This window comes from Embiotoca jacksoni, unplaced genomic scaffold (genome assembly GCF_022577435.1).
Source record: "Embiotoca jacksoni isolate LCO1_2020_lvr unplaced genomic scaffold, fEmbJac1.0.p SCAF_21, whole genome shotgun sequence".
Classification (NCBI taxonomy): domain Eukaryota; kingdom Metazoa; phylum Chordata; class Actinopteri; family Embiotocidae; genus Embiotoca; species Embiotoca jacksoni.
The window spans coordinates 9,100,939-9,118,950 of NW_027185352.1; the positions used below are offsets into that span (position 1 = coordinate 9,100,939).

At 40.3% G+C, this 18,012-nt stretch overlaps 1 protein-coding gene across 3 annotated transcripts in view; it reads left to right on the plus strand.

The window, feature by feature from the left end:
• The first annotated feature begins 2,404 nt into the window (after positions 1-2,404).
• The window catches only part of gsap (gamma-secretase activating protein), a 32,838-nt gene continuing 17,230 nt past the window's right edge, over positions 2,405-18,012 (plus strand). For all 3 annotated transcript variants that reach the window (XM_069156790.1, XM_069156791.1, XM_069156792.1), the window contains exons 1-23: positions 2,405-2,724; positions 3,961-4,031; positions 4,906-4,962; positions 5,142-5,211; positions 5,513-5,560; positions 5,669-5,757; positions 6,097-6,166; positions 6,307-6,356; positions 6,677-6,787; positions 6,877-6,933; positions 7,049-7,095; positions 7,195-7,280; positions 8,862-8,939; positions 9,037-9,123; positions 9,358-9,450; positions 9,676-9,841; positions 10,324-10,414; positions 12,351-12,420; positions 13,119-13,198; positions 13,391-13,471; positions 13,809-13,931; positions 14,119-14,171; positions 16,666-16,697. In XM_069156790.1, coding sequence (XP_069012891.1) covers positions 2,637-2,724; positions 3,961-4,031; positions 4,906-4,962; positions 5,142-5,211; positions 5,513-5,560; positions 5,669-5,757; positions 6,097-6,166; positions 6,307-6,356; positions 6,677-6,787; positions 6,877-6,933; positions 7,049-7,095; positions 7,195-7,280; positions 8,862-8,939; positions 9,037-9,123; positions 9,358-9,450; positions 9,676-9,841; positions 10,324-10,414; positions 12,351-12,420; positions 13,119-13,198; positions 13,391-13,471; positions 13,809-13,931; positions 14,119-14,171; positions 16,666-16,697 — 1,798 coding nt within the window. In that variant the 5' untranslated portion in view covers positions 2,405-2,636. The remainder of the gene's footprint in view (positions 2,725-3,960; positions 4,032-4,905; positions 4,963-5,141; positions 5,212-5,512; positions 5,561-5,668; positions 5,758-6,096; positions 6,167-6,306; positions 6,357-6,676; positions 6,788-6,876; positions 6,934-7,048; positions 7,096-7,194; positions 7,281-8,861; positions 8,940-9,036; positions 9,124-9,357; positions 9,451-9,675; positions 9,842-10,323; positions 10,415-12,350; positions 12,421-13,118; positions 13,199-13,390; positions 13,472-13,808; positions 13,932-14,118; positions 14,172-16,665; positions 16,698-18,012) is intronic.

An 18,012-nucleotide genomic window follows, 5' to 3' on the forward strand; every position in this document is an offset into this window, starting at 1 on the left:
CTACCAAATAGTTTAATCATGACACACATTTGAAACTCACAAAATCCTCATTACGCTAACTTTGAAAGATTACTTTCTGCTGCAAGCAGTGTTGCAGAGACCACCGGCAACCCCAAATTGCCTACAGTTTCCTTTAAATATAGTGTGCATGAAAGGATTCCTGAAAGGGTCAGAGAGCGCCCCTGCTCATGATTTTACAGCCCCATTAAATAAAACATTCTCAGGTTTCAGGTTTTTACTATTAGTATACGAGTGGGAGCTCAGCGCTTTATTACCCTCTTCGTGAAAAGACGTGAACTACTCTTCTGTGCAGTTTTTCAGCTCAGCAGGTGGCAGCAGAGAGTTGGTCATCAAACGCTGTTACGACATCAGTACATGCGTTTGTACTTATATTTACAACGTGACATTATTTAAGTTACTGCAAAAAAATTATGGAATTCAAGTCACACTTGAATAATATGTAATAATATAACAATGGTCCACCATACCTACGTATATATTTTTGATTTAGACCTCTGGCTATTGCTGACTGATGTTGCTGAAGTCCATGGACCAATACGAAAATGAGAAAATGAGCAGAGTGGAAGAAGCGTTCATCACTGGTTTCTTGCATGGAGTACACACAGTCCTTCATGAGCTCTGCCTGAAGGAAACTCATACAATAACGCCATATTTAACAACCTTACATTAAGCATTCACAAAGACATTGTGTGGCAGATGCCCAATCCTCACTGATACTTACATATAAAAGTGTTTAGATTAATATTCAGCTAATTTGTTCAGACTTGTTCAGCATTGTAAATGGAAAAAAAAAAAGTACAGTGTATTTTATAACACATTAAAAAGGATAAAACGCTGACGGAAAGTACCTCTGAAGGAATCTCAGCCAAATACAAACTATCTTGATTTCAAAGCTGGCTTGGTAAAAAGCCTAAGGAAGCTGAAACTAGTGCTAAAGTGCCCAATATGTCATGTTTTTCAATATTTTGGTATGTTAGAAATTTTCAGTATTTAGCTGCATCTTGCATCAAATTCCTGGATTTTAGAAAGTGAACTTACACTTCAGAGTTTTTTTTTTTTTTCTACAACTTTATTCTACTGATATCGCTTTGCAACCTTCCAGTTTCATTTCCTCCTGTCATCAGTTCTGCACTCAATCCAACCAGTGTCCAAGGTTCATTGTGGATAGGAAAGGGAACATAAATACATAAAAAAAAAAAAAAGACTGTCCAGCAGTTTTTAAAGTCTCTGTAATGTAACTGAGGTGCTTGAGTTGGTGCCCTACCCTACTTTCCTTGTTTGAGGAGGTGTCTTTGAGAAGCACCAAGAAATCAAATTCACTCTTCCTACTTCATGGCACAAGATCCCTGGAAGTCTGTTTTCAGTGATGGATTTATCGACTATTTATTTCGTCTGCATTATGTTCAGCACCAGTGATGCAATGTAACAATAGCACGATTATTCTACTGTACTTCAGTACAAATTTGAGGTATTTGTACGTTGCTTCGTTATATGCAACTTTAAACTTCTACTCCACTAAATCTCAAGAGGCAAATCTCTACTTTTTAACCCACTACATTTGGCTGCAGCTTGAGCTACTAATTACAGTTTTTCATACCCTTTCTGTCCAGTGAAAACCAAGCATCTCCAAATTTGATCATTTTATCAAAAATGATGCGTTACTATAGAGTAAGCAAACCAACGGTGCATAAAATAGTTCAAATAAGCACACGCTTAGACAACTACAACAGTACAATGCACATTCATTCAACAGTAATTTTAATCCAACTTCATAATATATAGGGAGCATTTTACTGCATTGTGTGGGCATTTACTTTTAATACTTTATGTACATTGTTCTTATAATTCTACTATAGCCTACTTTTACCTAATGTTCTGATTTTAACTTATGTAGTGGAGTATTTTTACAGTGGGGTAGAACCCTACTTTTACATAGCCTAAGTAAAGGACCTAAATAGGCCACTTCTTCCACCACTGCTCAAAGTGTTATTACACATTTTGCTATGTTGCTTCTTTTTTTTTCTTTTTTGGAGTAAAGCTTTTGTCTTTCTACTATTAATCATATCAATTAATTTATTATCGTGATGTCGAGGGGGAAATACACGAAAAAAAAAACGTTTTTGTTTTGTTTTTGTTGTTTTAAATAACTATGGCTCACTACTTACAGCCAACAGTTGGCACATTACTTTTACATTACTAGGTTTGTTGTGCCAACTATGACACATCACTGGGAGGTCAGTCCGAGTACGGCAGCCCCCTTCGGGGGAGTGAGAGATTCCACCCCGCTGGACGGACGCTTCCCTCGGCCTATCGCAGCGATTCTCCCGGCAGTGTGATCCCGGAGGAGGGAGGAGCTAACTCCGAGACAGCAGCGCGACATTTCCGCATGTCAATACAAAAAAAAAAAAAAAGTTTCCGAAGTTAAAACTGATATGTACCTAGATGCTCAACCGCTTTCACTTCTGCATGTGGCCACAGTTGGCGTGCCATTTTAGGTCACATGATGTCGAGCCTGTACAGACAGCAGCTCTAAGGTGCCGCCTCTTCCCAAGGAAACACACTGCGGAGGATTTTCAAAGGTGGGATTTTAACCTGGAAACAGAGGAACAATAAACATGCTGAAGTTGAAGCCAACGTTTGACCTGCACAGAGAAGTGGTGTCTGATATCCTCAGGAAGGAGGCGTCGGTCTGCAGAGTGAAAGGTGAGACGTCAGGTGTTCACAGCCAGCGTCTGTCCCGTGTCAGGCCAGGTTTTTATAACTGAATAATAAGCTGGTATCACATTCAAGTGAAGTCTTTCTCTCCTTTTTAATTATTATTATTATTTTTGTTACTGTGTTTAGTTTAAAATTGCACAGTTGTTGATTAAAAAAAAAAAAAAAAAATCACCGTCCGTCAGCTTTAACTGTAGATAAATCAAAAACTGTTGTGATTTTAATTATTCTTTACATATCGAACACCAGATGGCGCTATATAACCACTCACCTTTACCTTTAACACTGTTCCAAGAAAGAAAATAAACATTCATGCCTGGCCAAAAGATCTTAGGCACGTCCGAAAAATGGAGCAGCATTTCAAATAAAAAAAAATAAACTCCATAAATAGATAGAGAACAGTATCATTTTTTTGTTTTAAAATACCCTGAAATAGATGGACTTGCTCTCACAATTCTTGCATTTAAAGGGGAGAAAATATATTGACTTTAGACATTGTGCAGGACCAAATAATATAGCAAGACTGTCAAGTATCATACAGCATCTCAACAGAGAAATGTTTACAATTTAACCATAAGTTATAATAACTATGTATGCCACTTTTACTGTAAATGCAAAATATCCCTTCAGTAAGGACTGTATATATGGGGTCCATGCTTATTACCAGGTACTATGATTAAAACTATGGGTGTGGAGATACCAGAAGATTTCTCTTCAGTTAGATTTATTGTAGGTATAAACAGGTAGTAGGCCGGCATCAATCTATGCTGGTTTGACATCTAAACAGAAAACATGTATCATGTATTGCCATATCATGAATTTGCTGTAAAAGGAGTAAATATCCATCTACATGGTACTTCAGAGGAACCAACATAATGTACTCATCATTACTACCATTCTAACTTAACATACGTAACGCAGACGTCAAATACCGCAAACATAAATCTACTAAGAACAAATTAACTCACATTTCAACTGTACCCAACATCTCATAATGTCTCATAACATCACATAACATATTTATCCTGACATTATTCTCCTTCACATCTGAGCACTTGCTATCGAGTGAATAACAACTTATTACACAGTGGCCTGATTTAGCATCATGTTTAGTATGTACAAGGTGAGCAGCGGTGGGGGCATTACAAGCTTGTCAGGTTACGCACACTGTGGTTTGGAGGTGATACACTCTTTGTGTTTACAATAATGATGCTGCGCCTGCAGAGTACTCGGAAGCAGTGGACACTCGTATCCTGAACATTGAGAGAGATGGGGTCGTCCTTTACTCCTGGAAGGTAAATCCACAGTGAACGCACCTCATATTGAATATACTCATTAAGTGTGATGATCCTAATCCATTTTAATCGGTCGTAGTTGTGATGCAAATGGGTTTAATTTCCCTTTTTTTCACTGTCATGCTGTGTGCTTTGTAGCACTTTATCCAGGGAATATGAAATCACCAGATATATGTTTAATTTGAGGGATAGAATACATTTACATGAGGGTAACACACAAAATAATCTTCATATTTGTCATTTCATCCGTATAGAATAACATGTTTGCTTGCCATTCCTCTTAAGTGGCTCTTATGTGCTTGTCGCAGTCTGTCACCCAAACGATGGCAAGTGAAATATTCAAATACCACCTGCCGTTGACTAACGTCCCTGCCATTCATCTACAAATGAGGACTATCAAATGAAAAGTCCTGTGTTCGTTTTATTTCTCTATAATTCAGCTCGACACATTTACTATTTTTGGAAACCTTGAGCTCCTTCTTAGGTTTTAAAATGGAATTCTGTGTCGAGCAGGGCTCCTCTGCACAACATACATTTTTAATGACAGACCCTCCGAAGAGCATGTGGGTTTAGGAGGTTAAAGACAGTGTGCAAGCCTGCAAAGGGGGTAAATAATCTATTCTTTTTTGACAATTTTATGCATGCCTGGCTACGCCTTGGGTTTCAGATTAGATTTCCTTTTATTTTTAAATCTTCAGGAAAGGTCAGCTGAGGTGATAAACAGGTCAAGTGTGCCGTTCCACACATATCGATGTGGTGGGAGACAGCAGTGGGAATGTATGTCCACTCGTTTAAAACAGATTAGGATTATCCACCTCAGTAGTTTGATTGACGTGACGACACACGACCTGATTGTTCTGTTTTATCCTGACAGGGAGCAACAGGTACCACCAGGATCGGGAAATATGACTCCGACACCAAACAGAACAAGGTAGCGTGTGTCCCCTTCCCTTCGATGGTACAGGTTGTCTTTTGTGTGTGCTTGTGCATGGCTCATTCCCATGCACCTGTGTGTGTGTGTGTGTGTGTGTGTGTGTGTGTGTGTGTGTGTGTGTGTGTGTGTGTGTGTGTGTGTGTGTGTGTGTATTCCCCCCCCCCCCCCCCCAACAGCTCCTGTACACATTTGACAAGCAGGTGTGTGTCAGCAGCTGTTCCCTGAACAAGGAGGAGACGCTGTTAGGTGAGCCTCTGGAATGTGTGCAGATAATGAGTTATCAGCAACAGACCTTATTAACAATGCTGTGTTTTTGACCCCAAATGAAGTCCAAATTGTCTGCGTCTAGAGAGGAGCTCAGGGGTTGCGTATTGCATTATGATCTTGCAACACAGGGACACACAAGTACAAGACTAGGGATGCAGTTTGGGTGCTGATTATTTATTGTAGTGGCGCCAATTTATAGTTAAAGAAGAGTGATTTTATATGTGTGTGGATATGTAAATTCCGTCACATGACACCTCACCTTTACATTTCCCCCTCTCAGCTGTCAGTTTGGCACAAAACACCCGAGGAGAGGAACGCCTCAAACCCAGTAACGCCCAAAATCTTTTTCTTTCTGCTTCATTTACAGCGCCAACATTTTCATACAGTAACTCCAGTCTTGGTAATAATCATAACTCCAGCCTGTCTGTCTTTATAGTATCAAAGTGTCTCACTCTCCTGATTGAGATCCATCCCATCAACAACACTAAAGTCCTCAAGGCAGTGGACTGCAGAGTCAAAGTGCAGGTAGAGTGGATGTGTGTGTGCGCGTGTTTTAGCCCCTTTCATTCAGGTTTTACTGCAACAACGAGCTGACATTGCAGTTATGGAGCATTTTGTTGAAAGTCTACTGGTCTCCAGCTGTGATTCTATCCATTTATTTTAGTGACTGCATCTATTTTTCTACTTCTCTTTCTCAGTATTTTTTTTTTTATCAACAGAGTGATATTACAAATGTCTCTGCTATTAGTGTGTGCTCAAAGTTGGTTTGAGGACTGCATTAAAAATATGAAAATGAGCAAATTGATTTCTTCATCTGATAAATGTTCTAAATGCCTCATTTTGTTTGTCTGTACCTTTTTGTAGTTCCTCCATGAGGAAAATGACAGGAGATCAGTGCTGGATAGCCATCTGCTGTTGCTCACTGAAGATGGATGTGAGTTGTTGTGTCCTTTAACTTTTTGTTTGTGTGTATTTATTAATCTGCCACAAAATAAACCATAAAAATTAGTCCATTTGCAGAGGAAGCAAAATTATCTCTTGAGAAACATTACATCAAACTTCTGTGTGTTCCAGATGTGGATCTATACCATGTGCTCTTGACCAAACAGGAGGGCTACAGAGTGGTACGTTAACACATCGCTCATTTCAGCCAGCTCTTTTATGAAATAAGTGGCGAAGCTTTAATTGCATGCAGGAATTTGTGGCTGGTAGTTTCTGCGCAGGTTTGCAGAGGCATAAATTCTTTCCAAGAGAGCCCAGATCTAGTAATTAAAAAGTAAAACAGTCAGAATGTATTTGCATAACCCAGGGCAAAGAATATATTGTTTCGACCTCATTTTCCGGCCATAAACTACACTGTGTGTGCGTTATCCTCCTGGGGAGCCATGCATTAAGAATTCAGAGAGTCTGCCGAGCTGAATATGGATGCGTTTGTGCGAACCAGGTGATGGCGAATCCCGAGCGATTGTCCAGAATGACTGAGAGAATAGTGGAAGATTTCTGCTGGGTCCAGTGGGACGGACACGAACAGAGACTCTACTATCTCACAGACAAGGTGAACACAAACGCACGGACCTGAGCACTGCATTGATTTACATTCATTGATACAAATAACTCAACATGCATATTATGTGTTCTTCACAGGACAAGTTCCTGCTGCGGTGTGTTCAGTTCTACCCAAACCATAACTGTGAAACTGTGGTACGCCATCTCCACGTGTTATAGTCACAATTTACGGTGTTGTATTTTCTGGTATTCATGCTTTCTCTTTGCAAAAACTCCCTTCCTTCTCTTACTTCCTGTAACTGCCCAACAGTTGGAGCTCCTCTTAGAGTTGCCTGCTAATCCTTTCCACACAGTCAGGTAAGGCAACCACTAGTAGTACATTATAATATATGTATACCGTCATCACCTGTCACTGTGCGCTGGGATTTTATTTGTTTCTGTTTGACTGGTCAACAGGTTTGTAAATCTGGGTTTCGACCATTTTCACATTGAACGACCAGAGCAGGAGCTCGTGAGGATGCAAGTGTTCACAAACAGAATAGGTAACACACTCACGCACCTGCAGACACGCTCATCGCCGCATGAATATTCACACACATATTCCCTCAACAGTCATGCATGACTAACTATACATTTTGTGTGTTTTGTTTCTGTCTTTGGGAAACGAAGAAAGTAAGTCACAGCTCACGTCCTAATCTGCAGGACTTAATGATACAACAAGATATTTGATTATATTCACAATAAAACAGGGTATGCGTGGGTTGTAATTGTTACAACCATGGTGCAGAAAATCATGCCTGAAGGTGTTTTGTAATCCACAATCTCAGTAATGATCTAAGATTCTCAGAGACAATAATTTCAAAATAAGGTTCTGACCGATGAACATCAGGGCTTCATGATTGTATAATCTGTCCTTCAAACCTTCTCAAGGCTAAGAGGTGTTTTCCTTCTTCAAAAACTATTGTAATTTATACAGTTGTTTCTGTCATCGTCATCCTCTCTCTTCTCCCTTTATACATCTGTCTGTTCTGGCTGATTCCACTTTCCCTGGTCTATCTGCTGGCTCTGTTTCCTGTGCGGTTCGCCCAACTCATTAAATACAGAGAGTGTGATACAAGAGTAACATGTGCCTCGAGCAGCATGTAAATCAATCAGAATTTACTTTCCACTGCTGACTTCCATCCAGTAACATTAATTAAGGCAGTAATCTAAAGACTGTAAACATCTAGTGCACGTTAAGCCTTTTTTTTCATACTCAACTATTTTAAGTGTGAAACATTTCTTTGTGTTGTTTGGAGTTGTTACACTTTGTGATGTATAGAACGACTTAACCTTTTAAGCCCTAGAAGCCCCCGATTGGCGGCCAAGGAGAAGACTTAGCAAAACTATTATTTCACTAGCTATGACCCCGCCTCGGCTGGGGGCGAACCTTCATTGATTGGGGGAGATTAAGCCGGGGTGAGAGTTTCGCGGTTTGGGGAAGGCTTAGTCGAGGATCCACTGCGGCTCCCGGGCCTTGCAGATCCCCGAGATCTCCACGTGGGACGGAAGGATAAAGGCTATGAAACATGATAACCATAAGTGAAACGGTTTAACAAGAGGGAGGGAGGGTGGGATGCAGAAAACGTGAACGGGCCGAGGTTTAGAGTGGGTGGACATTTATAGGAGTGTGGCCGGAAATGGGGGAGTGGTTGAGGCGTGGTCCTGCTCCTGAAATTCAGCTAAAACTTTATCTCCAATAAAACATGGAATCCAGGATAATTTTTTGTCCATTAAAAGTATTGCATGTTGGAATCACAGTTTTCAAAAATACAACTGGTTAAATGATTTTATGACAATATCAAAACATGAAAAGTTTGACCTCTGACAAGATATGAGTAATCTTTATAAGTACTTTTTGATTTACTCATTCATTTGTTGATAGCTTTAAATACAGCATCCAAATAATTCACCCCTAATTACCGGTTGCTTGACCTATGAAAACTCGTATTAGTGTTAGGTATTAATATGAGCGAGGGTGTTGCATGAGAGCATGTCAAAACTGACTTATTGATTCACTGATTATTATGAATATTTTCATAGATTAACATGATTTAACATCTAAAAGCTTTGTTTACTTTCAGGAAGTATGTGTGTGTGCTACAGCCAACCTGTTAAAGACGAGCAGGAGCTGATCTACACTCTGGTTCTAGTTCACAAAGGTGTGTGTGTTAACTACCTCGATCTATTGCTGCCTCTTTCACTGGAAACTGCTTCGACCTTGAGTGCATGGTAACAAATTATTCTCACTTCCTGCAGACTGCAGCAAGAAGTTCAGAGTAACTCTGGGCAGCGATGAGTCGCCGCAGAGAGCCCCGCCGCTCCATCCGCTCTTCATCCCTACAGGTCGTTGCACACACAGAAATTTTAATTCACACATATCAGGGTCCTAAATTCAGCCAAGTGCACGACTTTGACAGTCAAACATGCTTTTCCTGGTTTTGCATTCAAAACGAAAACACAAATACAAATTCATGTGTGCCTCCTCATTGAGCCTTGCAAATGCCTGGTGTGTATTAAGCATACTAACACATAGTGTGCTGTACGTTGGCAGTGATGCTGTGTTTCCTCTGTATGTAGGTTACTACATCCTGGTGTATCTGCAGGGTTATTTCCTCCACTGTATCAACACCAGGCAGCAGGAGATGCTCTGTCATTCCCTCTTCCTCTCCGGTAAGACAAAAGTTTTTGAACAAATCTGAGCTGAGTGACGGCTGCCAAGAAGTTGGCCCTCCGCTTCTCTCAGCTACAGTACATGCCTGTTTTTTTCCCCCTGATATGGCCTTTAAAACATGGATACATGTAGAGCTATCAAGGCTGTCAGACAGAGAAAGTGATAAGAATCCGATTTTAGTATGCTTCTGTGTCTTATTCTTTGTTTCTCTCAACATCACTCAGGTCAGGACGTGAACTTGGGCCTGCAGGAGTCAGGTAACATTACAGTCCTACAAGCAGAGGAAGACCCCAGTGGTCGTCTGTTGGACCTGGTCAGCGGGAGAATCCACACCGCCGAGCTGAACCCTGCCTTCCTGCTGCAGATACTGCAATCAGACACCAGTTCCAGGTGAGCGTGATTCAAAACTTTTCTGTGGAAATGAGGGACCTATATGTGTGTGTATGGGGGGGGTTATTATTTAGGTGATATATATAGATGAAGATCTTGAAAGCACAGGAGAATATACTGCAAGTAAGCAGGAGGCAGACAAGTGGAAAAGGAAAGTTTTGGAAAGTTATTTTTGTGTGTGCGTGCACCTGCAGAGACTTTCTGAAATGAGTTTTGCTTTAACTTGAATCTTTGCCAGCAGAAACCTCAAATTGAACCATCTAGCGCGATAAAGATGCAGCACCGGCTCTTTTCTCTATTTGTTTCCTGAACAATTTTTCATTCTATTCATTCAGCTTAAATCCACTTTTTTAAAACAGCACATAGATCATAATATTGGACCTGATTGTTGGCTATCTGCCTGTGCATCTGCCTCTGTTTCTCTGTTTGTATATGCTTCTATTGTATACAAGTAAATTTGTCACATTTCATCTCCGTTCAAGGTGTCCCAGCAGTAAGAGTGACCCTCAGCGCCTGGCCGCCCTCCACTGCTTGCTGGTTTACATGGGAAATGACCCAAATCTGGAGATGAAGGTGCAGATGCAGGCAGAATATTGGAGTTTGTGGACAGAAATGTTGACCTTTAAAGCAAATTTACTGAGACAGAAAAGTTATTTTCTGTCTTTTTTTTTTCTTCTTTCAAATAAGACATAACGCACCACCACAGAACACATACTTAAGTCCAGCTATGTATTGTCCCACAAAACAATATAATTACTTAAAATCAAGGGAACATATTCATTGGGTTTTAAATGAAGAGACAAGATCAATAAACTCTGGAGAGAACAGAAGAGATGGCAAAAAAAAAAAAAGAAGCAAAAAGAAAAATCTGTCAGAGAATGCAGCTATTTATATCCCATAGTAAACACTCACATCAAGCACTTTCCCTAAAGGAGAATGGATGCACAGCTAAAGAGAAATGAGCAGATAAAGGCAGAAATTGCAGCCTTTTTTGCACTTCTGTGTAAATGCGGTAGGTGTCAACCTTGAGTTGGAAGCAAGCAGGTAAAGGGAAGAACAGAAAGAGAGAAAGGATGCTGTAATAAAACAGAGGAGGACAGAAGACAGATCAAACCGAGTCAAACAAAGACAGAACAGGAGGGATAGATTCTTTGTTTGGGCACAGTGCTGACTATGACTCAGACTCTATTAGTATCACACCTAAATAAAGGGACATCCTGCTGCTCTGATAGATTTTATGAAATTCTTTCTTTAGAGGTTAAATGAGTCACCAGCTTCATTAGTGCAGCTAGCACTGGGAAATTGGACACCACACATAACTTTTGTGTTTTTTTGTAGACTCTGTTAAAGGTGCCAGCAGCACCAGTGTAATGGATTTAATGAGGATGATTGCTTCTTCAAATTTGTTCCTTTCTTCACAGAGTTTTGTAACTTTATCCACAATGAGACAATGTGACACAGATTAATTTCTTGCACTCCGTGTAATGATTGTTGTTTCGTTTAATGTTTCCGACTTGTGTCAAAGACGTATTTCTTCAAAGAGCAGAAATACTGTCATCAGAAAATGGGTTTCCACTTTGATGCACTGTGACTATAGTGACCAGCTAACATCAGCATGCCAACATGAGGATTGCTGTGTTCCAAATGGCATACTTACATACTGACACTCACTGTTTTGAGTGCATAAGTGCGTCCACACTGTCAAGTATGGAAACGTGCGGTGGACGATAAGCACCTGGATGATGCACTCTAAATGATCCAAAAATTTGGTCTGAAACGCTGGACACTTTTCAAACTCAACCTTTGGCTATGTAGCAGAAAAGAAGGACCACTGATGTAAATTCAAAGTACCATCATTCTGCTGTTGGATAAAAGCCATCGGTCTGTTTGATAAATGTGTAAAACAGAGGGCACAAAAACACATTCAATTCTGGGTAAAATAATGAAAGCCGGCAGATATGTTGGCAGGTGATGCATTGAAATGTTACAGTCATTTCAAGGAAATGAAGAGCGGAAGTGTGTGGTCTGAGACTACACTACCCTATCAACATTCAAGTACTACACATGGAAGAGTACCAATATGTAAAAGCACTATTTGTTAGTGTACTAAGAGAAGTATGTTTAATCTTGCAGTTATCTGCTCATAAACAAATAAAAAGACCTTATGATGGTGCGAAATAAAAAGTCAGGTCAAGGTCATAAAGATTTACGTTCTGGGGACCATGAATGTCTGCCATTTTTTATTTTAAAATATGTTCAGCCAATTAGCTTTCTTGAAAAAAGTTAAATGAGAGAGTCTTGACTTTCTGCAGAAAAGCGAATATTTCCACAAACTGTACCTTTAAGGGGTGAAAATTACATTACATTTCCTTATAATGTGGACATCAGAACTTCAGAATGACTTCAGTCTAAGGAAATGTAATGCTGTGAACATTCAGTACACTTTTAGCCTAACGCTGAACTCCCACCATTGTAACACCTCTCTCCCGTGTGTTTCCGTTATCTCCAGATTATTGAGTGGCTGTGTGACAACGTGAACACCTTTGAATCCTTTGATCAGATCCAGGAGTTCATTTTAGGTCAGTGGCAGCTGAAGCGAGGGGACACAAATCTCCTGAGTATCTCTTCTTCTTCTTCCTTTTAGAGTGTGGCTGCTCTCTTCCTGCCTGTGGTTACCTGACTGCTTACATCTTGTCTACACAAAGCTGAATTCTTTCATCAACTCTGTTTGGCTGTTAAATTGCCTCTCTCAGACTTGTGCCAGGCGTCCCACGCAGGTCTGTGGAGTTAGATAATAGTTTTTGTTATTCTGGGGCCTTGGAGACTCGCAGCTTGCACAGAACAGTGCAAATATGGTTAAGTCATAGCCGATGCACAACACATTTGCATGTCCCAGCGTGTCTGTTTGGCATTCTTTTAAAAGAAATAAAAAAGAACAGTTCATGCTAATAATTTAATATTTAAGAAAATATCACCCAGAGAGTTGGTGATTGCATAGACAGTGGAGCACCTGGCTGCATAAATCTGCATTATATTGGTGCATCAGTAATTAAATAAACTTACTCTTAAGCTGCAGAGTTCATAACACAGCTGTTACCATACAGCATATGAAGACAACAACAATGACGACCTAATAAATTATATATCATAGTGGTACTGGCGGGACATGAGCACAAGTGCCTCATTTAAGTTGTAATTACGTCAAAAATTCTCCATGTGTATGTTTAAAAGAGAGAAAGTAAAAGTCTCTCAATGTTTGTATGTCTCTCTCACACAGCCTCTTTGTACAGGATCAGCTATGAGAAGTCTCTCAACTTGGATAAAGTCCTGCCTTACTCCTCTGTATTCGATAAGAAGGTACCACACACACACACACACACACACACACACACACACACACGTTCATGCATACATTTGCACACGCACAAAAGGCATTTAAAGTTAACGGGCAAACTGCGTACATGTATCGATATGAATGCCGAGGAGGCCGCACTCGCAATGCCACTCTTTTCTCCGGGCCACACACTTTGGTCGGTTTTTGTGTTGTAGGAGGTCGCAGCGTGTTTGTTGGAGGTCCCCGGCGTGTTGTGTACCACTGAGCTGCATATCGAATCCATCTTCAAAGGGAAGGTAACAACATATTTTTCAACATTTGGTAAAACATGGGAGACTCGTGTTTTTCCCCGTAAGGGTATTTCCAGACTCAGCTCATAAAACTTGGCCCTATAATGGTGTAATGGAGTGATTCAGTGGCGAGATTGTGTGTGTTACATAAAAAGACCAGTCTGGGCAAACGTGAATTTCATCCAAACATTAAAAAAAAACATTGACTTTCTACATAAAACTGTGATTTTATTTATATTTTCTCAGCTTCTGCACAATTCAGATTCAATTATCCCCAATTGTTTTTTGTCCTTGCATTGCCACAGTGGTGTTGTCGTTTGTTTCCGTGTGCATGTGTGTGCAGGCCAGGAGTCTCCAGGGTTTCTGGTCAGAGCTGCAGTGGAACACAGAGAGGACAAAATATCTGGATGCAGTTCCCAACCCCAGATACAGAATGTCACACATACAGGCCGACTGGGATAAACTGGTGAGTGTGCCTTTGTGAACATAAATCAGCGCTGTATCATCACTGGTAAATTAGAAGCCTGGTTATTATTTGAACATGCTAATGAGGGGGAGGAGAAACTGTTTGTCCTTGTCAGCACACCTGTGTGTTTTTGTCTAACAATGGGAGCGTATTTTCAGCCCTAACATGATGGTGTTGCCTGTTTCAGAGGTCCGAGAGGAGACCCTCCAGCCACATGAATCACATGGAGAGCACAAAGAAGTAGGTCTGCCTCCCAGTGGAGCTTTGTTAAGAAATTTGCTGCAGACACACAGTGCAGAGGTGCATCCATGCCTCCCCTCCTGTTCCAGGACTGTGTTCCAGCGTTGGCAAAAATTGCATAGTTTTCTCTAATGAGGTGCTATAAGGTCAAAGTTTTAAACCTCTGAAGGCCTGCAACACCACCGGTTCTATCTTGATGCAGGTCAAACGGATGGTGCTTTTTAGCACTGTGCCCTAGTTTCTAAAACCGATAAGGTAACTATTTTTAGTTGTTAAAATCAGGTTTGGAATCGTCTAAAATTTGAACATTTTTAATTTGTAGTTGCTTCAGATTCTTGTAAAACACACATGATTACTGAAACATCAGCAGTGAAAACTGTAAAATACTAGAAATCCTTTGAGGATACAGCTGATATTCTGTATTTTCCTTTTTGTCTTGAAATTCCATGAAAAGACCCAAACCAATAAAGCTTTGCCAGTCAATACTTGTTGACCTCTACAGTTTCTGTGGCATAAAGCTCAAGTTTGAAATCTTTAACCATGCATCTTAAGTACAGTAGCCTATATAGTTTTGTTTTTTAGAAACAGTTGTCAGGGACTATTTTGTTTTCTAAATTAATGCAAATTTGGTGCTCTATAGAGTCTTAAAAGCAGCAGGATGGTTCATGTGGGATTGACTTAAAGTAAACTACAACAGGAACAAGTCAACCAGTGCAGCAGTTCAGTTGCTCTTCAGTTTGTACACACTGCCTCACCGTTACTACGAAAATGCTACCATCAATATGCCGATGACACACTGTTATACCAGTACTTGACCCCTGGAGACTCCATCCATGTCAAATCACTGACCGAATGCATAAAAGGCATAAACAATTGGATGTCCCACAAATTCCTGCAGTTAATGAGGACAAGTAGTTTGTGCTATGCAGGAAGTATGCTGCTCTTTTCCAGCCTCTTTTTCCTCAACAAGCTCTATCCAGGAAAGAAATCTGCCAACACTGATTGGGACGCGATATTTCAGAATCAGGTCACCAACAGAGGCTTCTTGTGTACGGCAGATGCAGAAAAACTTATACTTGTATATATTTCTAGTGGGTGGGAGTATTGTGATACCTTCCTCACTGGCCTATAGACCGCTGCCTGAATGCTCAAAAGAGGCTAATTTGATCCCATTGTAGCTGTTCTCAGATCCCCACATCGGCTACCAGTTAACTTCAGAGTCGACTAAGAAATTTGACTTCTTGCCTACAAAGACCTCCAATAAATAACCTGGCTCAGTGGTTTTTTTTTTAAAGTTCTGGCTGCTAAAGCAAAAGTTGGTGAAGCGGCTTTTCCATTTTGTAGTTCCTGCTCCTGGAGTATTTTGCCAGATTATATTAGATAAGCTGCAACACTAACAGTGTTTAAAAGCAGACTGAAAATCTCCTTGCTTTCCCACACATTTTAAAAATGTTCATATTAATCTACTTAGTTGTTAACATTCACATGTAAACTGTTTTGCATGTGCACTGTATGTATCTCCTGTATATAGGCCTACATGTTTTGTTTAAAATGTGAGGCACATTAAATCGCCATTATAATGAAATGTTCCACATAAATACATTTAGTTTTGCTGCATTGTTTCTAATAGTCAGGGTCTTTTGCAAAGAGGAAAAATCAGGTATCAAGCTTTGGCTACACAGGAAACACTTGTTAGGATCACTTCGTTATTGGTTTTGGTCGCTTCATGTTTTTTTTTTTGAATAGACAGAAGAAGAAAATGAAATATCTCCATTTCCTTCCATGATTTTCATCACCTCTTAGCAGCCCAGATAAATATACTTTTTCACACTGCTCGCAAATGTGATATGAATGTAAATGTTAAACAGGATTGGTGATGGCAGAAGTTCAGTTTCCATCACCCAAGTCAGTGTGAACTAGAAAACACTGACTTCAAAGAACAAACACATCCTTTCTTTATCTAATCACAGCTTAGTGAATGCTATGTTCTGTTTCAAATCGACATGTTTGTTTTTCACCCTCTCTCTGAACTCCCACAACTTACATAAAAGTACGTAATGTCCAAAGCTTGCTCTTCTTATTTGCCTGAATGCGGCCCGTTACCAGGTTACACCCCGAATATAAATGATTATCTTTCAGTTAAAGGTGAGGTTACAACTGACCCCCCTCAACAGTTTATGATAAAGTCGCCGATGGACACATACCTGCGTGCTCCGCTGCTGTACATCCTGCTCTGAATTAAACCTTCCTGTTTGTGCCAGAGATCAAACCAACATCCTTTTGCTTCATAATTAGCTTCTGTTCCTCCGGGCCAAACTCCAGAACCTGCTTACAAACTTTTTTGCTTTTGTAGTTTTGATATATTTTTGCTGCCGACTGCAGCAGCGTATCCATTATAGTGCTTCAGCTTACAGTATGAAAAGTAAGACTCTTATTATAATACTGGCTTGAGGGATTGTTTTTACACAAAGCTTTTCTTCTTATTTTTTTGTAGAGTTCTATCAATGGTGGACACCTGGAGTCTCGGTAAGACAAACACTCACACACACATAAATCCAGAGGTGCAACACACACACACACACACACACACAGGTACACATAGGCAAAACCGCGAGTGTGAATGTCATAAATAAGAAAACCTTGGCTCATAGTGTAACTCAGACCTTTTGTGTGCGGGTGTGTTTGGGTATGTGTTTTCTTCTGAGGCTGCATTCTTCATGCCCACTGGAGAATTTGGCTGAACAAAACCACCACACTCATTTATCTTGGAAGGAGAGGTTGAGAAGGGGAGGGGAAGGGGGGGGGGGGAGGAGAGAAGGGGGAAAGAGGGGAGGGGAGGGGAGGGAGGGGGGCACAGAGGAGGAAGAGAGGAGAGGTGAAAAATGCTACAATTACATAACACTGAGGAGTTCGGTACTTGCCTCTCCCCTCTCTCAATCTCTTCTTTCATGTTCTGCCTCTTTCCTATGACTCGAGTGCAGCTGTTATGTGTCAACCACAAGACGGGACCTTCCCTTACCTCAATTAATCCCAGAGTATGATCTCATGCACTCACAACCTCCCTCACATTCACTTGTAAAACACATAATAACACACACATATATATATATGCTAATGAGATGTATGACATGCGTAGTAGAAGGGACTGTCGGGTTGTGTTGTATTGGTAGAGAAAGACAAACAGAACGGTCATTTAAGCTCAATATTTTTGTTTTAATGATCCTAATTCCTCCTTAATATCTGAGTTTGAAGTCTGATTTTGTTCATACACCAATCTTAACTTTCTAGTATCTGATTTATGCTATGGATTTTCAGCCATGCCAGTGGCAGTATTGTTCTGTCAGACCTTCGCAAACCTGATTCAACAGTATGGTCTGGACTGAAACATCTCAGAAACTATTGGAAATGTGATTTCACAGACTTTCACGGCTTTCAAATAACTCGCTTCATTTTTACACATCAAACTTTGACGGTGAACAGCAAACCACATTGCATCAGCTATGTTTTCACTTTAGCACCCGTGTGCTCAAAAACAACTTCACAGTGCCAGTGGCCTGGCAGTAAACTGTTGTTTGCATGTAATTTATGTCACGCATGACTTGCACAGAGTTGTCTGTTTCTGAAAGTGTAGAGATTGGGTTTAGCAAATTTTTATTTAAAGAAAAAAAAAGAAGAAATGTTTGATCTAAGTCAAACAAAAGGCTCTTTACAATTTTCAAGAGCCCGACTTCATGTTTTGAGATGTCCAACAGCACAACATTTAAATGAACGTCAAAAAGAGAAAAGGAGTCATATTCTCATGTTTGAGTGGCTGTTAATTAGCTGGCATTTTCAAGGCAAA